This window comes from Rattus rattus, chromosome X, assembly GCF_011064425.1.
Source record: "Rattus rattus isolate New Zealand chromosome X, Rrattus_CSIRO_v1, whole genome shotgun sequence".
NCBI classification, from domain to species: Eukaryota; Metazoa; Chordata; class Mammalia; order Rodentia; family Muridae; genus Rattus; species Rattus rattus.
The window spans coordinates 15509334-15535930 of record NC_046172.1 but is presented as its reverse complement, the minus strand read 5'-3'; the positions used below and the strand labels follow the sequence as shown (position 1 = coordinate 15535930).

The 26597-nt window shown below is 46.3% G+C and overlaps 1 protein-coding gene across 2 annotated transcripts; it reads left to right on the top strand.

Annotated features, from left to right (window-relative positions):
* Nucleotides 1-733: 733 nt before the first annotated feature.
* On the top strand, nucleotides 734-11929 carry Wdr13 (WD repeat domain 13). 2 transcript variants are annotated; one of them, XM_032889746.1, is made up of 9 exons: nucleotides 734-1320; nucleotides 1735-2230; nucleotides 3007-3116; nucleotides 3236-3366; nucleotides 4038-4345; nucleotides 5102-5282; nucleotides 5373-5514; nucleotides 9095-9213; nucleotides 9586-11929. In XM_032889746.1, the coding sequence occupies exons 2-9, from the start codon at nucleotides 1925-1927 to the stop codon at nucleotides 9768-9770; spliced, it is 1482 nt and encodes a 493-aa protein (XP_032745637.1). In that variant the 5' UTR covers nucleotides 734-1320; nucleotides 1735-1924; the 3' UTR covers nucleotides 9771-11929. The 2 variants fall into 2 exon arrangements, with proteins under 2 accessions (XP_032745637.1, XP_032745638.1); XM_032889747.1 differs by having other exon boundaries at nucleotides 738-1320; nucleotides 1990-2230.
* Nucleotides 11930-26597: the final 14668 nt, after the last annotated feature.

Sequence of the window (26597 nt, the reverse complement as noted above, 5' to 3'; positions counted from 1 at the left end):
TAACAGCAAAGGCTTGTGCAACAACTACTACCCAGTGAGCCATCTCCATCCTGCCTGCTTGCTTTTTGAAGTAGGTTCTCACTATGTATGTAGTCCAGGGTGGCCTGGAATTAACTAGCTAAGCCACCCTGGATTCGAACTCATGATCCTCCTGCCACCCTCTATCCCCTACCTCACCCCCTTATAGGATTACCACTATGCGATCTTGAATTTCAGCCTTGGAAATTCTGTTTATGACACTGAGAGAATACAAATTCTAGTTTAAGATGAATATAATAGACGACTGGGATAGTTTCCTTAGGTCAAAACCCCAAAGCTCGTTTTTCCTAATTGCATCTTGTTATTAAAATACTCAAGTTTCCTAGGGGCAACCTTCCAAATCCAGTTAGCACGGGGAACACACACATGGATTCTTCTCATCACAGGTGTTTAGAGATTCATCACTGCTCTAAGAACTAGAGAATATTCTACGAGTCGGTTTCCGCATATATTTTATTTGCCTGGCCAAATGTGTGCTGCTAAGCAGCAGCCTAAACCACTTTCATGAGAAAGTCGTATTTCTGATTTTTAACTAGTGGTTGGCATACGCACCCCTATCCTTCGGATCCCAGTACAGTATCCCTGTCTATACAAAAGGTGTCAAGGGGAAAATGAATAGAACTCAAGGGGTGGAGCCTCGGTCCTTGTACGGGAAACTACAGTCCGTTAATGCGCCTGCGAGGCTCCCACGCCCCAGGAAAAGTTCCTATCGATTTGCTCTGTGCTCCGCAGCTCTTTCTGGTTGCAGGCAGCCATCTTGCCTGGAGCTTGAGACAGGGAGAAGAGAGAGAAGGAACGGGTGACACTGGGCTCAGGGCCGCCGGGGGGGACCTCAAGCGCTAGAGGTAGCCCCGGAGGTGGTCCTGGGTCCTGGGCTATGCTCTAGGACCAGAAAAGGGAAGGCAGAGGGCAGAAGGCTTGATGGGTGGAGAATGTCAAACAAGACTTGCTATGGGGGGGAGGGGCGTTGCTAAGGCAACTGGGAAGGGCGGGGTCATGTCTGAATTGTTGCTGTGAGTCACCGGCGTGCTGCCCAGGAAAGGCAGGGCTGGGGTGATGACCACGCTATCGACCCAGTGGGACTTCGCGACATCACCTGTGTGGAGGGACTTCGTATCTATGGCAACTGTCACCTGGTGGAAGGGGCGGAACTAGATTTCCTCTGCCTGGAACGCTGACATTCCAAGCCCTTGCCCTGCAGGCTCCCGCAGGCAGACGCACCAAAGAAGGAAGCCAGGGAATGGCCGCGGTGTGGCAGCAAGTCTTAGCAGTGGACGCGAGGTGAGGCGTGGGGTTGGAGCCCATGGGAGCGGAACTTACTGTGGTGCATGAGCAATGGCGATAAGTGAAGCTGGGCGGAGAAGTTGGCTAGTGCGGCTGCGTGAGCATGCGCAGTAGCTTGGTGTAGGATAGTCCTGCGGTGCAGTGGCCTGGGCTGGAGAAGGTGCTAAAGAGCATGCTGGGAAAATGCGGTTTGAAATGGACATGCGCAAAGAGACTGTCTTTGGGTGGGTAGTGGAAGTCAGGCTGGTGACTTCCTATCTAGTCCCTCATTGCCTATCCTCTTCCCCAACTTTTCTTGATATCACCATCCTACTATTATCACACAATTGCTACCCCATACTAACCTCTACCATTACCTGACCCTAACTTCCATTATGTACATTACCAATCTGACATATGTCATCATGCTAGACTGATATTACAGTTGGCTCAAACTGACCCCAACAGAGCTGCAAAGTAACTCTGTTGTCGCCAGACTGATCTTTTCATCATAACCACTAATTATTGCATAATTGCTCCATCACAATCCCAAGAGAAATCCCCTTTTGCCGCTCTTGATCACTCTTCCCATCTCAGTCACTGCCAAACATTGTACCACCCTATGCCCGAGCTGATTTATTCCTCTGTCCTGTGCCTGCTGCCTGCCCTGCCTCCTGGACCCCACAGGTACAACGCCTACCGTACACCAACGTTTCCACAGTTTCGGACCCAGTATATCCGCCGGCGCAGCCAGCTGCTGCGGGAGAATGCCAAGGCTGGGCACCCCCCAGCACTGCGTCGGCAGTACCTGAGGCTACGGGGCCAGCTATTGGGCCAGCGCTACGGGCCACTCTCTGAGCCAGGCAGTGCTCGTGCCTATAGCAACAGTATTGTCCGCAGCAGCCGTACTACCCTTGATCGAATGGAGGTGAGCTCCTGGCTGCACCACCTGCTATGTATCTTCCCTGCCTCCATAATGACCACAGCCTTTGGTCAAACATCAGTGATGCACAAAGTACTGTTTTAGGGTCAGTAGAGGACTAAAGGGTAATATAGACGCCAAGTCCATGCACATTGATAAACAGTGAACTAGATAAACACGGAGCAAGTCAGATTGATGAGTTGATAACTTACCATAACTTAGCAAGCAGTGCTAAGATAGTAACGTAACAGTTACGAGACAAGTGTTTGGTGCATGGATATAGTTCAGTGATTGCCTGGTATAAGTGAGGCTCATGAGCTAAAGTCACTGCTTTGAGCTAAAGGAGGGAGCTGTGTTTAGTAGGGAAGACTTCTCTGGGGAGGTAACCCTGAAACCTGCCAGAAGTGAGAAACTGATCTGAGTGGTTTTCTGGGGAGAAAGTAGTCATTCCTTGTGAGGAAAATATGTATGTACCAAGGCTGTATTGAACAGGCAAGGACAGAAGCAAGGGCACTAGTGAAGAAACTGTTGAAACTGCACAAGCGAGCAGTGACAGCGGTGGCTGGTACCGTGGATGGTGAGAAGAGATGAGGCCCCAGACTTTAGCTGTTCTGAGACTAATTTCTTTTCTTTTTGAGACAGGCTCTCACCATCTAGCCCAGGCTGACCTCAAATTCACTATGTAGCCAAGGCAGGCCTTGAGCTCATTGATCGTCCTGCCTCAGTTTCCCAAGTGCTAGAATTAGAGGTATGCACCATCCCCAACACTTTCTCGTTTGCAGGACTTTGAGGACGATCCCAGAGCCCTGGGGGCTCGAGGACATCGCCGTTCTGTCAGCAGAGGTTCCTACCAGCTACAGGCACAAATGAACCGTGCAGTCTATGAGGACAGGTACATACCAGAGGCAGGCAGGGGGTGGAGATTCACCAGGAGGAGAGGGGCCCTGGGATGTGGCAGTCTGAACACCCACACCTACCTCCTGTCACCCCTCACTTCCTGTTGGGGCTCAGGCCTCCCGGCAGTGTGGTACCCACGTCGGTGGCAGAGGCAAGTCGGGCCATGGCCGGGGACACATCGCTGAGTGAAAACTATGCCTTTGCAGGCATGTACCATGTTTTTGACCAACACGTGGATGAGGCAGGTGAGCTACCGGGTGGCAGGGCCCATCACCAAGCATTTGTTCAAACAACTACCCAAGGCATCCTTTTCCAGAATGCAAGGCCTCTGGCACCACAACTCAGAAGGAAGAATTACCACTGATAAAACCTTTAGCAAATGCAAATGCTCTCTGCAAATGGTCTGCAACATTTTTGGTACTTTGGGTACTATTATAAAAGCCACAGGGTTGGGCATTTAGCTCAGTGGAGAGCTTGCCTAGCAAGCGCAAGGCCCTAGGTTCGGTCCCCAGTTCTGAAGAAAAAAGAAAAAAGAAAAAAAAAAAAGCCACAGCAACCCAAGAGAGCTCTTTAGAGCAGGCTGCCCAAGTTCTAGAGTCTCTTGGAAGAGTTCAAAATCTTTGCTGATGGTAATTCCCTTGCAGAAGGCATAGTGGGGCACAATGTGTGGATGGTTTTGCAAACTCCTGAGAGCTTAATTATTGTAAAGTACTCAATAAGACAGTACAATTTGTTTGCATTGTAGAAGAGTTTTGCAGTCCTCAAAATGCCTGCTAAAATTAGAGGGTGTTTTGACAGTAGGCCTTCTAAGATTGCAACTACCTTTATAAGCCAAGGAAAGTCCTTTGTGGAGGCTATCATTCCTTGTGCTCAGTGAATGTGTTGACTCCCACAAATGGCTCCTTGGCATTTGCAGTCCCAAGGGTGCGCTTCGCCAATGACGACCGGCACCGCCTGGCCTGCTGCTCACTGGACGGCAGCATCTCCCTGTGCCAGCTGGTGCCTGCCCCACCCACTGTGCTCCATGTGCTACGGGGCCACACGCGTGGCGTTTCGGACTTCGCCTGGTCCCTCTCCAATGACATCCTCGTGTCCACCTCCCTCGATGCCACCATGCGCATCTGGGCCTCCGAAGACGGCCGCTGCATCCGTGAGATCCCTGACCCTGATGGCGCCGAATTGCTGTGCTGTACCTTCCAGCCGGTCAACAACAACCTCACTGTGGTCAGACTCCAGGACACCTGCTCACCAAGGGCGGGCACACTGGGTCTGGAGGGTTGTCTGGGGCAGTAGAGGATAAGGTTTAATACCCCCAAGTCCTAGTACAGCAGTCCGTGGTCAGACTCAGAGGGAAAGAGACCAACAAAAGAGCACAGTTCATGATCTGGTGTGGCCTTGCTGTGCAGACTGTGTGTCCACTCCTGGGCTGGGGTGGAGGGAGTGGCTCATGGCCCTGGGATTCCTCTGATCCCATCAAGCACAGTCTCACAGTTTTCTGTCTACAGGGGCTGCTGCTAGGGAGCAGGATGGTGAGGCTCCAAGCTCGGCTAGTCTATCAGTGGCAGCCCCACTGTTGTCAGACTCCAGGACAGACTGGTCAGAGGGCAGAGGAAGGACACGGAAAGTCTGGCATGGCCTTGGGGGGGTAGGGAGTTGAAATGTAGGGGAACAACAGGCCATGAGTGAGCTAGCACTCGGGGCTCTGTCTCTTTACAATGGTAGCAGCTCATGGCTTCAGGAGAGGGCAGTCCAGGGTGTAAGGGAAAAATGTCAGGTGTTAAAGCTGAGCTTTGCAGACTTAGAGAACGAACAAGACTGCTTTGGTCTCTTGAGCCCAACTGGTCTATTGTGGGCATTTTGAGGAGTAGCTAAGGAGTAGGGATTATGCCTGGGTCACCTGGCATGCCTGCCACAGTCCCACTGCATTAACCACGAAGGACTAGATGGGTCAGAATGATGGTGTATGTATTCCACCCACAGGTGGGGAATGCCAAGCACAATGTGCACGTCATGAACATCTCCACAGGCAAGAAAGTAAAGGGTGGCTCCAGCAAGCTAACAGGCCGTGTCCTCGCCCTGTCCTTTGATGCCCCTGGCCGGCTGCTCTGGGCAGGTGATGACCGTGGCAGTGTCTTCTCCTTTCTCTTTGACATGGCCACAGGTAGGCAGACCCCACCTCTGTTTCGGTACCCTTGATTTTTCTTCTCCCAGGACTCAGTCCCTGTCTTCACTTTTGCCTCCACTGATTCAGGAAAATTGACCAAAGCCAAGCGACTAGTAGTGCATGAGGGTAGCCCTGTAACCAGCATCTCTGCCCGGTCCTGGGTGAGCCGTGAAGCACGGGACCCCTCGTTGCTCATCAATGCCTGCCTGAACAAACTGCTGCTGTACAGGTGGGTTCCTCCCCACTCACAGTCATCCTGTCAGGGAGGGCCTGCCCTTTCCCTCAGAGTGGAACAAGAACCTGTCTCCATCACAGTAATTTCACTGAGGACAGAGGACCTCATAATATGATGAAGATAGAGTTGGAGATTACAGACCTCTGGGTTCCATCCTCAGAAACACGCCCCCCCCACACACACACATACACAATATGCACTATAGTGATGCCCAGCCTATAATGTATGTACTCTGCAATAATAGTGAGATCAATAACAACATAAATAGGAATAGTAGTAATAAGAATCTATGTGAACATTGCTATGACCCGGTCCCACTCAAAGCACTTTGTATCTATCACCTTTTTTTTTTTTTAAAGATTTATTTATTTCATGTATATGAGTATACTGTAGCTGTCTTCAGACACACCAGAAGAGGGCATCAGGTCTCATTACAGATGGTTGTGAGCCACCATGTGGTTGCTGGGAATTGAACTCAGGACCTCTGGAAGAGCAGTCAGTGCTCTTAACCGCTGAGCCACCTCTCCAGCCCCCTGTATCTATCACCTTATTTAATCCTCACAGTTAGTGGGAGAGCACTTGCCTAGCATGTATGAGGCTCTGAATCCCACTCCCAACATTATAGCTAAAGAACAAAACTAGCAGGACTTAGTCCTCTTTCCTTGTTTTGGATTTTTCCACATGTATGTGTTTGTGCACGCAGACAACTTGTGGTGGTCTGTTCTGTCCTGCCTGTAGTTTCTAGGAATGGAAGTCAAGTTGTCAGGCCTGGCAGCAAGTGTCTCTACGCACTTAGGTCATCTCTCCAGTTTCCTTTTCTTTATTTTTCTTTATTTTGTGCTGGGAATTGAACCCAGAACCTTTTTTTTTTAATCTTTATTAACGGGTATTTCTTATTTACATTTCGATTGTTATTCCCCTTCCCGGTTTCTGGGCCAACATCCCCCTAACCTCTCCCCCTCCCCTTCTATATAGATGTTCCCCTCCCTATCCTCCCCCCAATTACCATCCATCCCCCTAACAGTCACGTTCACTGGGGGTTCAGTCTTAGCAGGACCAAGGGCTTCCCCTTCCACTGGTGCCCTTACTAGGCTATTCATTGCTACCTATGGGGTTGGAGCCCAGGGTCAGTCCATGTATAGTCTTTGGGTAGTGGCTTAGTCCCTGGAAGCTCTGGTTGGTTGGCATTGTTGTACATATGGGGTCTCGAGCCCCTTCAAGCTCTTCCAGTCCTTTCTCTGATTCCTTCAACGGGGGTCCCGTTCTCAGTTCAGTGGTTTGCTGCTGGCATTCGCCTCTGTATTTGCTGTATTCTGGCTGTGTCTCTCAGGAGAGATCTACATCCGGTTCCTGTCAGCCTGCACTTCTTTGCTTCATCCATCTTGTCTAATTGGGTGGCTGTATATGTATGGGCTACATGTGGGCAGGCTCTGAATGGGTGTTCCTTCCGCCTCTGTTCTAAACTTTGCCTCCTATTCCCTCCCAAGGGTATTCTTGTTCCCCTTTAAAGAAGGAGTGAAGCATTCACATTTTGGTCATCCTTCTTGAGTTTCATGTGTTCTGTGCATCTAGGGTAATTCGAGCTAATGTCCACTTATCAATGAGTACATACCATGTGTGTTTTTCTGTGATTGGGTTACCTCACTCAGGATAATATTTTCCAGTTCATAAAGTCATTGTTTTTGATAACTGAGTAATATTCCATTGTGTAGATGTACCACATTTTCTGTATCCATTCCTCTGTTGAAGGGCATCTGGGTTCTTTCAAGCTCCTGGCTATTATAAATAAGGCTGCTATGAACATAGTGGAGCACATGTCTTTGTTATATGTTGGGGCATCTTTTGGGTGTATGCCCAAGAGAGGTATAACTGGGTCCTCAGGTAGTTCAATGTCCAATTTTCTGAGGAACCTCCAGACTGATTTCCAGAATGGTTGTACCAGTCTGCAATCCCACAAACAATGGAGGAGTGTTCCTCTTTCTCCACATCCTCGCCAGCATTTGCTGTTACCTGAGTTTTTGATCTTAGCCATTCTCACTGGTGTGAGGTGAAATCTCAGGGTTGTTTTGATTTGCATTTCCCTTATGACTAAATTTGTTGAACATTTCTTTAGGTGTTTCTCAGCCATTCGGCATTCCTCAGCTGTGAATTCTTTGTTTAGCTCTGAACCCCATTTTTTTTTTCTTTTTTTCGGAGCTGGGGACTGAACCCAGGGCCTTGCGCTTGCTAGGCAAGCGCTCTACCACTGAGCTAAATCCCCAACCCCTGAACCCCATTTTTAATAGGGTTATTTGTCTCCTCATGGTCTAACTTCTTGAGTTCTTTGTATATTTTGGATATAAGCCCTCTATGTGTTGTAGGATTGGTAAAGATCTTTTCCCAATCTGTTGGTTGCCGTTTTGTCCTAACAACAGTATCCTTTGCCTTACAGAAGCTTTGCAGTTTTATGAGATCCCATTTGTCAATTCTTGATCTTAGAGCATAAGCCATTGGTGTTTTGTTCAGGAAATTTTCTCCAGTGCCCATGTGTTCCAGATGCTTCCCTAGTTTTTCTTCTATTAGTTTGAGTGTATCTGGTTTGATGTGGAGGTCCTTGATCCACTTGGACTTAAGGTTTGTACAGGGTGATAAGCATGGATTGATCTGCATTCTTCTACATGCTGTCCTCCAGTTGAACCAGCACCATTTGCTGAAAAGGCTATCTTTTTTCCATTGGATGGTTTTGGCTGCTTTGTCAAAAATCAAGTGACCATAGGTATGTGGTGAACCCAGAACCTTATACATGCTAGTAACACACTCTACCACTGAGATATACCCACAGCCTAAATTATTTTGTTCTTTTGATTTGGGGACAGAATTCGTTCTCACTTCTGTCACGTTACAATTCTTTAGCTGGGATGCATAACGTAATAACCAGAATCACTTCAAAAAGGTGTGTTTTCTCATGCCGGGCATAAGAAGCTCATGTCCTGGATCACAGTACTTGGGAAGTGGAGGCAGGTTGATCTATAGGAATTCAAGACGAACCTGGTCTACATAGCAAGTTTCAGGTTAGCCAGAACTACACAGTAAGACCCTGTTTTAAATTAAACAAGCAAACCTAAGGGACTGGAGTGAGGGCTCAGCAGCAGTTAAGAATGTGTTGCTCTTCCAGAGGACTGAAGTTCAGTTCCCAGCAATCATGACAGCTTACACCTGCCTGTAATTCCGTTCCAGGAACCCAACCCTTCTTCTGGCCTCTTCTAGTATTATACACGCGTGGTGTGGAGACACACATGCTGGTAAAACACCCATAACTGAAACACACATAAACTGAAAATATGTAATTGTAAAGCAAAGTTAGTGTGGTGATACGCAACTATGATGCCAGCACTCTAAGGCCTGATACAGGAGGATCACTTGAATGCCTGAGTTCAGACTCAACCTGTAGAACACAGTAAGATTCTGTCTCCAAATGAAAAAGAAATGTGAATTTTGTAAACACGAGATACAAGATTCAGAGCATATACTGGCCCATAGCTGGTCTCCTGAGGCTGAGTCTGTGCCCTAACCTTCTCTTTTGCCTTCTCTTCAGAGTGGTGGACAACGAAGGGGCACTACAGCTGAAGAGAAGCTTCCCCATTGAACAGAGTTCCCACCCTGTACGCAGTATCTTCTGCCCCCTCATGTCCTTCCGCCAGGGGGCCTGTGTGGGTGAGTACTTAGGAACAGGGGAGCTGGAAAAAGGCAGAGACCAGTAGTGCAGCCAGCCTGATTCCAACATCATGACACCCATGATTTCCTGGGCCTTATCTCCTGTACCTTAACGGCGTCAAATCTAAACGCTTTAAACATGGAGCCACAAACAACTTGGGAACTCCACAGCTGAGATACAGAGCCCACACTGTCCTAAAACCTCCATAGTCCTCACAGAACCAAAGGAGGCAGATGAACTCCCTTCTAGGGATAGTGCCTTGTAGACTACCCCAAGCTATCCGAGGCCCTCACATCTCACATAACCTCCAGGACTTCATCCTAGGGGTGCCACCGTAGCCCCCTGATAGCCTCTCCCTCTCATCCGCACAGTAACAGGCAGTGAAGATATGTGCGTTCACTTCTTTGATGTGGAGCGGGCAGCCAAGGCGGCTGTCAACAAACTGCAGGGCCACAGCGCACCCGTGCTTGACGTCAGCTTCAACTGCGACGAGAGTCTGCTGGCCTCCAGTGATGCCAGTGGCATGGTCATCGTCTGGAGACGAGAGCAGAAGTAGGGTCCTGTTACCCTGTGCTGTGTACCAATCCCTTTTCCTTCACTCAGTCTTGTGTCATAAATTAAATTCCTGTGGTTGTGTTGGAGAGCAACTCCCAGGTCTCCCACAAGGAGGCACTAGGGAGCACTCAGGCCTCCAGTGGAATGGGGACCACTTCCTCAATTGTGCAGTACTGTGTTCGTTTTGTCCTTTCAACAAGCACTTACTGAGTATCTGCTGTGATGTGTCATGTAAGCATGCAGTCAGTAGACAGGAAGGGGCACCAACTATGTTGTCAGAAGCTGTTCTAAAAAGTAGGGCCTCAAACCCCTATGGGCTTGCATCTCAACAGTGGCAAAAAGACAAAAGTACAGCCATTCCTTGGTGTAGCATTTGCTTTCTAATTTTTCAACTTTATGACTTTTTGACCTTTCAGTGGTACCGAACCACACGCATCTATCCAGTTTTGTTTTTCTACTTTCAGTATGGTGTTCAGTAAATTACGTGAACTAGTCAACACTTTGTTGTAAAGTAGACTTTGCATTAGGTAAGTTTACCTACCTGTAGAAAAATGTCAGTGTTCTGGATACATTTCAGGTAGGTTACACTAAGCTAGGGTGTTCAGTAGGTATATTTGTGCATTTTCAACATAAGATAGTTCAAGACAGATTTGTTGGGGTATAACCCTGTTTGTTCAAGACATAACTGTATATAATAGGATAGATAGTTAAAGATGAGTGCTGTGAAGAAAAACAAATGGAGGAGATAGGAGCTTGCAGGAATGGGAGGGAAGGTAGCTTCTTGGGGCAATGTCATCAGGAAATGTGTTCCCAACAGGATGACATTTTAAAGAGCTGAATGAAATAAGGGAAGTCATAGGGTAGTGTAGGAGAACATCCTTGTCAGGAAGAAAGGTTAGGTCAGAGACGCTGAGCCTGGAGTAGGTCAGAGTGTGACTGGGTGGAGTGTGCGAGAGGATATGAGACACGTCTTTGGGGCATCTTGGGCCATAGTGAGGGAGGAAGCTCAGAGAGCAGTAGGGAAATTAGGTGCAGAATGTTGAGTTCAACCCCAGGGTTTTCACCAGACTACGTTGTGAAACTCGCCAACATTAGCAGTTTCTGTTTGGGTGGACCCCACACTTAATCTGTGCACTGAGTTGCGTCCCACAAGCAGTGAGCAGAGTATTGAGTTCTTGGCGTACTAGATTAGCATGCAGACAGCCATGGACTCTGGGGCTAAGTCACTGCTCCTGCTGTGGGGTGGAAGAAATAGGAAATCTCTAAGTCACCCCTATCTCCTCCCATGTCCATCCAGGGTCCATATTTCAGTCCTGGACCTGCTCAGAGACCAAATACTAATGTTCATTACTGGGTATTGTCAAGGAAATAAATTCCCAAATCACCATCAGTGGTTAGGTGATGAAATTTGAAGGTTTAAAGAATCACTAGGGGCTCTTAAAGCTCCCATATGCTGCTACATTTGTACCAATTGAAAATCTTGAGACCTCAGAGTCCCCAACCTGGTGAGCTGTGGAACTAACAGCAACTCTTGAAGGAAGAAGATAATTTCCTATTTGTTTCCTCTTGTGTTTAAGAGTATGGTCACTTCCAGCCAAAAGCATTTCTGACTCCATCAGCCAGATGTTAGGTTATTAGATTAGAATGTCAGTGAGCTGGACTGGTCATTGTAGTCAAAATCAGATGTGTGTGCCAACATCCCTAATCCAGCTTCGGGGTCAGTGATTTTTCTATGAGGACTGTAACTTAATATAGCTGGAAGGTACAGCAAAGGGTGCCAGACCGCAGTTAAATGCTAATAATCTCTTGAGAGAACCTGCCAAGGTTAACACTTCAGACCTATGCATTTCTGTACCAAATGTATGCACCATGTCAACCAAGGTCTGTAGGTAGCAAGAGAATTTGAGTAAATAACGGTTTTCTCTAACTTTCTCCTTTCTTTCACACTCCATTTTCTTTAATGAGTCTGGTTTTGGGATGATTGGTGATGAATAATATTGTTTGCATGATGTTTGGGGAGTTTACTTCTTGTGCAATTTTTGAGGTGGCAGAGTTGACATTTTATGTTAAATTATCTTGGTAACACTTTTGACTCACAACCTGAAGGAAAATAAACACTGAGCAAACAAGAAAGAATAAAAAATAATGTTATTGGTCAAACTGGGGCCTCTTCATTTGTCCATCATCACTGTGCCTCTGGCTTGACATCAGAATTCTGTCCGTCATTCCATCACCTCAGCTCCTTTACCTACCTCTTGAATCCAGACTTGGTCCGCACCCTTTATCTGATTTTGACCTTGGTGTTTGCTAGCTACTACAATACTGAGAGCAAATCAGGGCTGAGTCTGGAAGCTAAACATTTAGTAATTATTTCCCCAGCACTAGGCACCACTTACTAGCCAAATCCAAAACCTGAGCTTCCACCAACAGTTGTCTCCTGATCAGGCTTTGAACTTGAATGTGGACTTGCGTTAGTTTTGCTCTGATGATTCTCAATCTGATCTCCTTATATCAGGAACTCTATTATTTGACCATTGGTTTCCTTAATAGGGTCAGTTCCAATCTCTATACTGTACAGTATGTATAGTATGGAGGAGTATTTATGTATCATATAGTATAGAGTATATATGCATTATATATTATATATATGCAATATATAGAGTATACATATACACACATATGTATATATATGCATATATATATTATAGATAGAGTGTACAATAAATGTCCATGCAGTCTATCAAAATTTAAGGCCAGGCCTTTGTCAACTATTCTGTCATCACTGTCTCTCTTTTTTTTTTTTTTCTTTTCTTTTCTTTTTTTTTTTTTTTTTTTTTTGGAGCTGGGGACCGAACCCAGGGCCTTGTGCTTGCTAGGCAAGTGCTCTACCACTGAGCTAAATCCCCAACCCCATCACTGTCTCTTTGATACCAGATCTGCACGTCGGTTTGGTTTGTTTCTAGGGATGGAGCCTAGACATTCATGATAAGCAAAAGTTGTACCGCTAAACCACACCCCTGTACCTGAGACTTTTTTACTGTTTCCTTCTCCAATGTCTATCTAGGGTGGCCTCAAACTCAAAACACTGTTTTCAGACAGAGCCTTTCTGGGCAGCCCAGGCTAGCCTCTAACCTGATGACTGTCTTCCTACTTCAGCCTCCCAAGTGCTGGATTATAGGCATGTACCACTAAGTCAAGCCAGATGCTCTAAATTCTTTTTGTTTCCATTTCAAATCATTTTTATTTTATGTATGTGGATGTTTTGCCTGTATATATGTCTGTGTGCCACTAATATCTGTGGTACCCACAGAGGCCAGAAGACACTGTCAGATCCCCCTGGAACTGGAGTCACAGACATATTTGTGGGCCACAGGGTGGGTGCTATGAAGCAAACCTGGAGCCTCTGAAAGGACAGCCAGTACTCTTAGCCCCTGAACCATGTCTTCAGCTACCAGATACTTTAAATTCTACCATTGGTGTCCATGTGGCCTGTTCTGAAACCTGGACCTCTGGTAATGCCTCCCCGTCAGGACCATCCCCTGCCCTCTTAGCTTCAGTTTCTTTAACCCTTCCATCCATGTCATGGTATCCTACACTTCAACTCGAGACCTGCAAACTGAATCCAGGCCTAGGTTAACACATAAGCAATGCTCTTTAGGTCTGAAACCTGAAAAGTTGGCCCCTGTTAGTTTCTTCATACTCAATGCTTCTGAGACCTTAGTAAAGTAGTCCCTGTTGATAGTTTTCAGACCTTCCCTCAGACCCTGGCCTCTATTTGTTTTTCCTCCTCACTCCCCCCCGGCCTCTATTCTCTATTCCTCTAGAACTATTCTGATCTTGACCTTAGGGAACACTGTTCCTCTTGGCATGCCTCACACCCTTGCGTCAGCTAACTATTCCGTGACCATTTTTATTTTGTTCTGAACTCCTCCAACCCCTTTTACCACTAATGCCTTTTTGGTCTCATTCAGTATTGAAATTCTGGATGAATATTCTTTGGCTCAACCTTGAATCTAGCTCTTTGGTTAATATTCCTCAACTGCTGGCCCAGTTCCAGCTAGGCCTTTGTGAACCCTAACACTATCAAGTCATCTCTGGGCTGACCTTTGAATCAGATTCCATCAAAATTGCCTTTGGAGGCTAGATCAATGACTCAGGGTTAAAGGCCCTTGCTTTTCCAGACAACCCAGGTATAGTTCCTAGCACCCACATCAATTGGCTCATACCCACCCATAACTCCAGCTCCAATGGACTTTAGTCCTTCTAGCTACTGTGGTCACTCACACATACATAGACATACACACATATACTTAACTAAATTCTTGTTTGGTTTGGGTTTTAGTTTTTTTAATATTTATTTATTATATATATGTACACTGTAGCTATCTTCAGACACACCAGAAGAGGGCGTCGAATCCCATTACAGATGGTTGTGAGCCACCATGTGGTTGCTGGGAATTGAACTCAGGACCTCTGGAAGAGCAGTCAGTGCTCTTAACCACTGGACCATCTCCCCAGCCCCGGGTTTTAGTTTTTGAGACAAGGTTGCTCTATGTACCCCTGGCTATTCTGGAACTCACTTGGTAAGCCAGACTGCCCTCCATTTCAGAGATCTACATGCCTCTGCCTCCCAAGTGCTAGAATTAAAGGCATGCACCACTACGCTTGGCTCATAAAATCTATAGAGGTCTTTTTAAAGTTTTCTTTTGATTTTTAAAATAATACTACCTATCAGACTGTATCTATTTGTATGTATGTATGTATGTATGTATGTATGTATGTATGTATTTATATGCATGTAGGTGAGTACACTGTAGCTGTCTTCAGACACACCAGAAGAGGGTACACTATTACAGATGGTTGAGCCACCATGTGGTTGCTGGGAATTGAACTCAGGACCTTTGGAAGAGCAGTCAGTGCCCTTAACCTTGAGCCATCTCCAGCCTCCTTGTTTACATTTTAAAATGTTATGTAACTGAATGTTTTGCCAGCGTAGGTGCTTGGTGCCTATGGAGGTCACAAGAGAGCATCAGATTCCTTGGAACTGAAGTTCCAGATGGTTGTGAATCACCATGTGGACTCTGGGATTCGAACCTGGGTCCTTTGCAAGAGCAACAAGTGATTTTAACTGCTGAGCCCCTTAAGTAGAAGGTTTTGTTAACTACACCATTAGTGCTTCTCTGATATAGCCTTGAGCTCAGACTTTCATTAAATCATTAATTTAATGTAGGCATCTCTGCAAACACCAGCGTTGGCACAGTGATGATACTTATGAGGCAGGAAGGAAATCTGGGGCTAGAGAGGTGACTTAGTGTTAAGACCACTGACTGTTGTTCTTCCAGAGGACCCAGGTTCAATTCCCTGCACCCACATGGTAGTTCACAGCTGTCTGTAACTCCAGTTTCAGGGGATCCGACATTCTCACATGGATGTACATGCAAACAAAATAAATGATATTTTCAAAAGAAGAAAACACAGTTCAACTCCATTTCTGGTGTTGGTTCAGACTTCTAGAGTCTGGTACTGGGCAGTTTATTGTGAGCTTATTTAAGAACAGTACAATTTATAACAAAAAGTTTCCTGATATAACACAGTTTCCTGTGCACGAAGAGGTATAATTGCATCAAAACTCTTCTCAAAGTACACGCTACTTTTTCCAGGAAGATGGGCTCTAGAGATAGGCTACATGTATTATCATTACAGACTGGGGGAGGACCTGGTGTGGTCTCACTCATACAGATAGCATAGAGGTGATCTGGGCTATTAATCAACTCTTGTCCTGGTTGGAGGAACTTGGTGAAGCCCCTGGCCATACATTTGGCACAGAGGTAATCTAGACTATTTTGTATCGCCAGTCCTGATTCAGAGAGCTTGGGGGAGCTCCTGGCCATACAGATAATATAAAGGTCGCCTAGTCTTATTAGCCACCTCTGGTCGTGCTTGTGAGAGCTTGGTATGGCCTGGCCCTCCAAGGAGCAAAAGGATTACCTAGGCTACTAGACACCACCATTGTCAACCTTTTAGGCAAGTCATCTATATTTTCTTTTAAAGAGACAACCCTATATATTTAATATTTCTGGTTTCCCTTTGAGCTCCCAACAGGTTACAAGCCTCATCTGGTCTTAGATGGAACCCAGATCTCGTTGTTGTTGTTGTTGCTGTTGCTGTTGTCGTTTTTGCTTTTGAGACAGGGTGTTACTAGCTAGCCTGGATGACATTGGACTCCTTATGTTGATCAGGCTGGTCTCTAACTCACATATCTCCCACCCCCACCCCCATTGCTTTTACAGATAGTGTCTCATGTAAGTGAGGATGGCCTCAAATACTATGTAGCTGAGGTTGGTCTTGAACTCCTGATCTTCATGACTTCCCATCCGAAGTACTGGCCAGCATTACCACCTAGACCTCTTTTGAACCATTCAGCCTTCAGGTTTCACTGAACCATGGCCATTCTTCAGTTGTTTGATCTTGGCACACCACTTTGCTGGGTGTAGTGGCACATACCTATAACCCCAGGACTAGAGTGGCAGAGACCAGTGGGTGGACTGTCCATCTGTGAGTTTGAGGCCAGCTTCGTCTACACAGTGAGTTCCAGGCCAGCCAGAATTATATGGTTAGAACCTGTTCCCAAGCCCCATCACACCTCCTCACCTCCTCAAAAGAGGTGGGGGTGGGGGTGAATGGAGAAAAGTCTCGGTAGTTAGAAGCATTGGCTGCTCTTCCAGAGGACCCAGGTTCAATTCCCAGCACCCACAAGGCATAGCTCACAACTGTGATTCCAAGTAATCTGACCCTCTCTTTCTGGCATCTGTGGGCACAGTGCATGCACGTGGTACACAGATACATGCAGACAAAATACCATACACATAAAATAAATAAAATCAAAATGAAAAACAAGGCCAGGCTAGCCTTGAACTTATGGTGGTCCTTCTACTTCCACCTTCTGAGTGCTGGGATTACAGGTGTGAACCACCATGCCTGGCACATTGTTCTCAACTCTTGACCAATACCCTGTAGTCTGGATTCAAACGCCAGGCTCTGTTTCCTACTCTAGAATATACTCCCCACTTGATTAACCTCCTTACACCCAAATATTTATCCAATCATCTCCACCCTTCCGTGCTCTGACTCCAAGCTACTACATGGGGTCTCTGCATGAGGAGTGGCACTATTAGGTGTGGCCTGTTCAAGGAAGTATGTCACTGTGGGGGCAGGTTTTGAGGTCTCCTACACTCAACCTATGCCCAGTGTGGCACACAGTCCCCTTCTACTGCCTTCAGATGAAGATGTAGATCTCTCAGCTCCTCTTGTACCATGCCTACCTAGACTGTGCCATGTTCCCACCTTGATGATAATGGACTGAACCTCTGAACCTGTAAGCCAGCCCCAATTAAATGTTGTCCTTTGTAAGAGTTGCCTTGGTTATGGTGTCTGTTCACAGCAATGGAAGCCCCAACTTAGTTTGTTTGCAAAGATGTACCAACTAGTCTAATATCAGCACCTGTATCTCATCTAGTTATTCAAACAGGACAATTGCTAACTAATTAAAAATCATGACTGTGGGTTGGGGATTTAGCTCAGTGGTAGAGCGCTTGCCTAGCAAGCACAAGGCCCTGGGTTCAGTCCCTGGCCCCAGCTCCGAAAAAAAAGAAAAAAAAAATCGTGACTGCTCTGGGGCTGGAGAGATAGCTCAGTGGTTAAGAGCACTGACTGCTCTTCCAGAGGTCCTGAGTTCAATTCCTAGCAACCACATGGTGGCTCACAATCATCTGTAATGGGATCTGATGCCCTTTTCTGGTGTGTCTGACAACTACAGTATATTCATATAAATAAAATAAAATATAAAAAAAAAATCCTGACCCTGCTGAGCATGCACTTAGGAAGTAGAGGCGAGCAGAGCTCTCTGAGTTCAAGGCCAACCTGGTCATCAGACTCTGTAATTAGAGTCTTTTATTCCATTATCAATGTTTGTCTTGTCTGTTAATAACCCAGTATGTTAACTTGTTTATTAACTGCCTTCTCTGATCTTGAACCATGTTCTCTGTTCATTTTCCACTATTGGTTCCCTCACCCCCACTCATACTGGTGCCTTCTACCTAGGCCTCACTATTACCCCCTGCATAGGGGGCTGGAGAGATGGCTCAGCTGTTAAGAGCACTGACTCTTCCAGAGATCCTGAGTTCAATTCCCAGCAACCACATGGTGGCTCACAACCATCTGTTATGGGATCTGATGCCAAGACAGTGACACTGTACATTACCACATACATAAAATAAATAAATCTTTTTTTTTTTTTAAAAAGAGCCCCTGTCTAAACAACAACAACAAAATCAAGAGTCTTCTGTGTCTTAAGTAAGGACTTAACCACTCAGTTCACCCTTGGGTTGGGTTTTGTTGTGGTGCTTTGATTTGGCTTTTTTTTTCCTTTTTGAAACAGGGTCTCTCTCATATACCCCAGTCTGATCTAGAAATCACTGAATCACTGTGTAGCTAAGGATGAGTCTAAACTTTTTTTTAAAAAAGATTTATTTAAATCTTTAAATCCCAGTGGGGGTGAGGGAACCAATAGTGGAAAATGAACAGAGAACATGGTTCAAGATCAGAGGAGAAGGCAGTTAAAAGGAGTTAACACATAATAAATAAATCTTTAAAAAATAATAAATAAATAAATCTTTTTTAAAATAAGAGTTAACATATGTGGTTGGTAGCATTTGAACTCAGAACCTCTAGGAAGAGCCATCAGTTCTCTTAACCACTGAGCCATCTCTCCAGCCCCAACTCCAACCTTCTGATTCTCCTTCTACCTCTCAAATGCTGGGATTACAGCTGTGTGCCACCACAGTCGGTGTACGCCACGCTGGGGATGGAACCCAGGGCCTCATACCTTCCAGGCAAGCATTCTACCAACTGAACCCATATTCCCAGATGGGTCTCACTGTATGTAGCCCAGGTTGGCCTCATATTTGAGACTGTGTTGCCTCATTTGGGAATGCTATCCTCCTGTTGTAGAGCACAGATCCTGGGATGTGTTCACTAGTCCATCAGTGCCTTGTTTTCTGACTTTAAATCTAGTAATATTTCAAAACTGAGCTTATGGCAAATATTCCAAATGGTGGTAGCCTTCTGATATGAATTTAAATGTAGAGATAAGGGTTGGGGATTTAGCTCAGGGGTAGAGCCCTTGCTAGGCCCTGGGTTCGGTCCCCAGCTCAAAAAAAAAAAAAAAAAAACTATAGAAGGTGGCAAAGTTTGTTGCTTCCTGGTCACGTGGTGGCAGTGGCGCATGCCTTTAATCCTAGCACTCGGGAGGCAGAAGCAGGCAGATCTCTACAGAGTGAGTTCCAGGCCAGCCAGAACAACAGAGACAGACCTTGTCTCCGAAAAAAGTTGCTTCTCTGTGAGGAAGTGAGTATGAGGAGTCGGAGTGATGAGGAACAGACTCTCCTGCAAAGACTGTAATGCGGTGGCAGGCAGAAACGTGGTGCCGGGACCGCGACAAGGCAAGGCAGTGTGGAAGGAAGAGGCTCCACACAACCCCTGCTGTAGTTCCTGACACTGGACCGGGAAACAAGCCTAAGCCGAGAGATAAGCCAGGAGGGCTGAGGTGAAAACAAGGCTGGTTGGTGGTCCTACCCATACGATGAGTCCGCACGCTTGAATACTTCCGGTTGGAGGCTTTGGGGAAATAGTGACTCTTCCTGCATGACAGGATGCCCATGATCTGAGAGGAGGTCAGTCTATCAGTCAGCTCCAGTCTACTATTTGCCCAGGTGCCTTCTCCAGAGGGAGCCCGGTGTTTAAGACTGAGCTCCTCTGGGGTCCAGATAACAAAGAACAAGCCCAAGACAGGAAGCCTGGGAGATAACCTGCCACAGCCCTGGAGTTGGAGACGGTTGTAAAAGTCAATTATGGAGAGAGGAGGGGCCTGATTTAGATCTGACTCCAAAGTTTGGATGGTAAGGCTGGAGAGATGACTCAGTAATTAAGAGCGCAATGCTCCTTCAGAGGAGACAAGTTTGTTTGCCAGCAAATACGTCAGCACCTACTGCCTGTAACGTCTGTTCCCAGGGCATCTCATACCTCTGCCTTCCAAGGTCACGAGGCACTCATGTGGGCATGCTCTCTCTCTCTCTCTCTCTCTCTCTCTCTCTCTCTCACACACACACACACACACACACACACACACACACACACACACACACACACACACACCCCTCTTAAAAAAAATCTTTATAAACTTTCGCCATGAAGAGGCTTGGCTCAAGCAGTGAAGGGTACATTGGTCAGCAGCCCGACTCTCTGTAATTGGGGGCAGACCCCATCATCTTGGGATAGCTGCAGAAACTGGTAGCTGCAAAGGTTATCATTCAGCCCAAGTTCTGGGCCCATCTACCGGCCACACAGCTCTCTGCTAATAGGGCTGAGCATCTGCCTTCTGCAGCCTCCTTCCTCAAAATATTTAAGACTGGCTGACTGGTATTTCAGGTCTTGAGGCTGTGTTTGTTTCCCCAATTCCCAATGCAGATACCTCCTGCCTAGAGCATTAGCCATTCCATACAAACTGGACTGTGAAAGAACCTGTCCAGTCTACCGGTTGCAAAGCTAAGTGTGGCCACCAGAGGCTCCTGCTGTGTAGGACAGGGATGTTTCTAAAGAGCTGTCAGATATCTAATACTTGAACAGTATAAACTTGGTGCCAGCCTAAACGACAGGAAAGGCAAGGCACAGCAAAAAGGGTCAACTACCCACCACTCACCCTCAGACTCCAATGTTCTAGGACCCAGAAAGAGGCTACTTTCGTGCTCTCTCTTCTTTTATTCCCCCCAATTTTTTGCTTCTTATATTTTCCTTTGTTCATGATTTTCCTATTACTTTAATTTCATGTCTTTTAAAGAAATGTTTTTGTTTGTTTTATGTATGTAATTACGCACACTGTTCCTGTCTTCAGACACAGCAGAAGAGGGCATCGGATGCCATCATAGATGGTTGTGAGCCACCACGTGGTTCCTGGGTATTGATTGCAGGCCTTCTGGGAGAGCAGTCAGTGTTCTTTGTTGTTATTTAATCTCAGATATTAATATAAGATATCAGTTGTTAGTATCAGATATCACACCGCACCCGTGGGGAAAGAGCACACCAAACCAACATGGTTCCTCGTGGTGAGATTTTAATGGGGGAACGAGACAAAGGGAAGGGGTGAGAGAAAGAAGAGAAAAAGAGGAAGCGGGGGCAGCAGGAAATCTGCTTTTTATTTGGACTGTGCCATAAAGGTTCCCAGGTGAGGTGCAAACTGAGCCAAAAGGTCTTCTGGGAATGTATGGCCGTTGCCATGGCAACAGTAACCAACCGCTGTCACTGATAAAGGCAATTCCTGATACCAACATTCTTAACTGCTGAACCATCTTTCCAGCCCCTCTTTGATGTTCTTATTTGCATTCACCTTCTTGCATTCACCTCATTTATGTATTTCCCTCTTTCATGCCAATTTTAGAGCCGGAATGTGAATCCAGGGCTTCTCACACACTGGTCAGCACTCCCTCCCTCCATTTTTAAAACGTCTTTCTTGCTCTCTTGCTCTTGCCCTCTTCCCCTTTGTCTCTCCTCTCCCTATTCCCCTCCCCGCTTCCCTCCACGTGCTCATGGCCAGCCTCTACGCCTCTCCTCTTCTACTACTCTTCTTCTCCCATTAAACCTTTCCACGTGGAAAAAAAAAAAAAAAGTCTTTCTTTATGTGTTTTTTTAATGTAGGAGTTCTATATCTGCATATACGCCTACATGCCAGAAGAGGGCATCAGGATTAAAGGCATGCATCACCACTACCTGGCCCCAGACATTTCTTACTTACATTTTTTTTTCTTTTGAGACAGGGGCTTGCTAAGTTGCCTCAGCTCAACTTGAATTCACTCTCTGTGTCTGGCAAGGCTTTGAACTTGTAGCCTCGCTGTGGCGCACTTGATTTCAGCAGCCTCAGTCCTGCTTCAGAGTGCCTAAGGCTGAGCTGAAAGGCAGGGCTTGCAGGCCTGTGCTGCCTGGTCTGGCTGCTATCACAGTCTTTAATGGCTTCCTCTTTTCTCTCTCTACTCATTATATTATTCTTTTTTATTTAATTTGCTTCCCCTTTCTCCTCCCCACTTTTCCTGCCTCCTGGTTTTATTTCATTCATTTATACTTTCCCTTTTACCCTAAGTGTATGTGCTCAGCCCAGGGAGTGGCACTATAAGAAGGTGTGGCCCTGTTGGAGTAGGTGTGTCACTGTGAGAGTGGGCTTACGATTTTCACCCTAGCTGGCTGGAAGTGAGTATTCTCCTAGCAGTCATCAGATGAGGATGTAGAACTTTCAGCTCCTCCTGCACCATGCCTGCCTGGACTCTGCCACACTCCCACCTTCATGATAATGACTAGACTTCTGAACCTGTAAGCCAGCCCCAATTAAATGTTGTCCTTTGCAAGACTCGCCTTGGTTATGGTGTCTGTTCACAGAAGTAAAATCCTAACTGAGACACCAAGTAATTTTTTTTAAAGATGGTAGATGTTCACTGATTTGCCATCTTCTTTTTTTTTTAAAGATTTATTTTGTATATTAGTACACTGTAGCTGTCTTCAGACACACAGCGGAAGAGTGCATCAGATCCCATTACAGATGGTTGTGAGCCACCATGTGGTTGCTGGGATTTGAACTCAGGACCTCTGGAAGAGCAGTCGGTGTTCTTAACCATTGAGCCATCTCTCCAGCCCAAGTAATTTTTTTTTTTTTTTCGAGCTGGGATCGAACCCAGGGCCTTGCGCCCTAGGCAAGCACTCTACCACTGAGCCAAATCCCCAACCCCCCAAGTAATTTTTTAAAGATTTGTTTTTATTCATTTTATGTATACGAGTACACTGTTGCTGTCTTCAGACACACCAGAAGAGGGCATACATACAGACCCCATTACAGGGGATAGGAACTCCTCAGGAAGACCAAAAGAGTAAAGTAACCTCAACCCTTAGAGTTTTCAGAACCTGAACCACCAACCAAAGAACACACACAGGCTTGCCCTAGGCCTCCCTGCATATAGGTTACAGATGTGCAGCTTGGTCTTCACGTGGCCCCTGAATAACTGGAGTGGAGGCTGTCCTAAAAGCTCTTCCCCGTATGTGGAATATGCTCTTTTAGCTGAGCTGCCTTGTCTGGCCTCAGTGGGAGAGGATGGGCCTAGTCTTCCAGAGATTTGAAGTGCCAGCGTCGTCGGGGGGCTACTCAGGGGTCCCTCACCTGCTCAGAGGAGAAGGGGAAGGGGAAGAATTGTGAGAGGGGGATGACTGGGAGGGGGGTAGTGAGCAGGATGTAAGGTGAATAAATAAAATAGTAATAATGAAAATAGAAACTTAGAAACAATTACCTCCAGGAGGGAGTAAAAAAACCAGCGTGAGACTTGGGAGGTGAGTAAACGTGTCTGGGAGAGTTGACACTTGCAGGACTCTAAAAGGCCTCTCTTCAGTGTTGAGAAACAGTGAACACCAGCAGCAGAAGGGACTCTGAGCAGTCTAGCTCTGAAGAAGCGATCTCTCGCCTGTTGATCTGCCTGCAAGTTGTACAGAGAGCTTTCATGAGTCCCTGGGGTGGGCTTTCTCGTGGCATGGCTACTTTTGAGTCGTGCCTGCTCATCTAAATAAACCCCTCACCCAGACTTCTGCTATTAGGCCTAATAAAACTCATTGCTTAAAGTGAGGGGCGGGGTTGCTACCACCGCTCAGCACCACAGCGTAGTAGGTTTGCTGTGGTGCTATTTGCAATCGCTGAGATACAGAACTAGCCTAGATAGCTGTCGACAGACGAATAAATAAAAACTAATGTGGTACACACATAATGGAGGTTTCCCCAACCGTGAAGAAGAATGAAATCACGTCGTTTGCAGGAACTGAAGATCACCATATTAAATAAAATAAGGGAGACATCACATATTATCTCTCATATGCCAAATGTAGATTTAATTTAACTTAAAGATTTGTTTATTTATTTATTCAGTTTAATGTATGTGAGTACACTGTCACTCTTCAGACACACCAGAAGAGGGCATCAGATCCCATCACAGATGGCTGTGAGCCACCATGTGGTTGCTGGGAATTGAACTCAGGACCTCTGGAAGAGCAGTCAGTGCTCTTAACCACTGAGCCATCTCCAGCCTGTAATTTAAATTTTATGTATGTGTATACATGGCATTTATCCTCCAGGCTTACTGTTTCTCCATGTTCTGACATGGTAACCTGGGCTTTGTGTGTGCATGCGTGTGTGTGTGTGTGTGTGTGTGTGTGTGTGTGTGTGTGTGTGTTCACCTGTGTGCCAGTGCATGTGCAAGCCACAGTTGACATTAAGTGTCTTACTTTATTACGCTCTGAAGGGGGACTCAAAGGCCAAGTTCTTAGCACAAAGCACATTTATTTGCCCGAGAGAGACAAAAGGCAGGGAATAAAAGAGAAAGACAGGAGGTTGAGGATGAGGGAGAAGAAGGGGACAAGGGAGAGGGAGGAGGGAACAAGGGAGAGGGAGGAGGGGTATTCCTCTTGGGGGACAGAGGACTGCCCCTCTGTCTGGGTAGAGAGGAGACAGACATGGCGCACAAGAAGATGGCCGTTTATAAAGGTACAAGGGGAAACCCACGTTAGCATGAAGTGTTTAATTTTGATTGGCTGTGTTAACTGGGTGAGCAAAGGGGACACCTGGTTGTTGGACTTCAACACTCTGGTAGCTGAACCTTGGTGGTCAGCCTCAGGAGGAGGAAGTGGCCAAATAAGGGAATAGGCCTTGGGGCTAGCTTCAGGAATGGAGTCTAATGGTTTTTAGCAAGGCCAGGGAAGGGGGAGAAGGGCAAGGCTGCCAGAGCTGTGTTTGCTGTGCCGGGGCTGCCTTGAGTCCTTTCACTCTCCTCTTAATATAATGGGGCAAATCTCTCCTTGAACTCAGAGTTTACCAATTTCAGGAGTTTAGCTAACTCTTCATATCTGCCTCTCCCTTTCCCACCCCACCCTTGCAATGCTGGGTCACAGGCAGGGCACCATACCTGCCCATCATTTACATGGGAGCTGCAGGTTCCACTTGGGTTTTTCATGCATATGGGGCAGTGTTTTGCCCACTGAGCCATCACCATCGAACCATGAGCTTCTTTGCATGATGGCTTGGTTTCATGCATATCAACACCAAACAAACTACAGTTATTTTGGAAGCCGGAACCTCAATTGAAAAAAAAAAGTGCCCCCACTAAATTGGCCTGTGGGGTGTTTTCATGATAGATGATTGATTTGGGAAGGCCTAGCTCACTCTGGGTGGTGCCATCCTCAGCTGATAGTCCCAAGTGCTATAAGAAAGAAGACTGAGGGGTTTGGGGATTTAGCTCAGTGGTAGAGCGCAAGGCCCTGGGTTTGGTCCTCAGCTCTGGGAAAAAAAAGAACCAAAAAAAAAAAAAGCTACCAAAGCCCGGTCACAAAGATACACAGAAGACTCTAACAGCTTCGCTTACTTATAATGTTGGAAAACTACATGGGAGAAATGCCCAAGAATATTCTGGGCCAGTCATGGTACTCATAGGTACAGATGGCTGCAATCAGGCAAAATGAATCCCTACAACATGTCAGCACGTCTGCTGTATTTTATTTGTTAGAAGTAAGTCACTAAACCCAGGCCACACTTGGAAAGGAGATTATACAGATCATTAGTGTCTTTTTTTTATAAATTTATTATATATAAGTACACTGTAGCTGTCCTCAGACACACCAGAAGAAGGCATCAGATCTCTTTACAGATGGTGAGCCACCATGTGGTTGCTGGGATTTGAACTCAGGACCTCTGGAAGAACAGTCAGTGCTCTTAGCCACTGAGCCATCTCTCCAGCCCAGATCATTAGTGTCTTAGTCACTATTTTATCCCTGGGAAGAGACACCATGGTGAAGGCAACGAAAGCATTTAACTGGAGCTGGCTTATAGTTTCAGAGGGTTCATTTGTTGTCTTTATGGCAGGAAGCATGGTGGTATCAAGCAGACATGGTGCTGGAGAAAGAGCTGGAAGTACTACATGCTGAGTGACAGGCAGAGAAGAGGGGGGACAGACAGACAGACTCTGGGCATAACATGGGCTTTTGAACCCTCAAAGCCTGGTCCCAGTGACATACTTCCTCCAACAAGCCCACACCTCCCCTCCTAATCCTTTTTTAAAAAAGAGTTATTTATTTAATGTGTATGAGTACACTGTCGCTGTCTTCAGACACACCAGAAGAGGGCATCAGATCCCATTACAGATGGTTGTGAGCCACCATGTGGTTGCTGGATTTGAACTCAGGGACCTCTGGAAGAGCAGCCAGTTTTAACTGCTGAATCATCCCCTCCAGTCCTTATTATTATATTTTAAGTGTCTATGTGTCTGTGGGTGCACGTGTATGTGTCTGCAGTTGCCCAGAGAGACCAGAAGAGGGCACTCGATCCTCCGGAACAGGGGTTACAGAAAGTTGTGAGCTACCAGATAACTAAACTTGGATCCTCTGTAGGAACAGCAAGGGCTCTAAACTGAGCCATTGCTCCACCCCCCCTCTTTTCTTTTTTAATAGTTTGCCAAATCCAGGTACTACCCATAAACTCATTGATAAGGGGCTAGCCACTAGAGCATGGTCCGCAGGTAGCACATTCTTGAAGAAAATGGGTTTTCCCTCCCTAAGAAGCTTCATCTGACAGTAACTGATCCTCAGCTACGGATGCCAGCCATAGCATTACTCGAATATATGTTAATTAAAATATAATTACACAATTTAATGCCTTCCCTCCCTCCCACCCAATCTGACCCACTATTTTTTATTAAGACAA

Coding starts and splice junctions, on each gene's coding strand:
- Wdr13 (XM_032889746.1), top strand. CDS start 1,925: ATGCCCGAGCTGATTTATTCCTCTGTCCTGTGCCTGCTGCCTGCCCTG. Junction 3,117..3,235: donor CGTGCAGTCTATGAGGACAG/GTACATACCAGA, acceptor GTTGGGGCTCAG/GCCTCCCGGCAGTGTGGTAC. Junction 5,515..9,094: donor AACAAACTGCTGCTGTACAG/GTGGGTTCCTCC, acceptor CCTTCTCTTCAG/AGTGGTGGACAACGAAGGGG.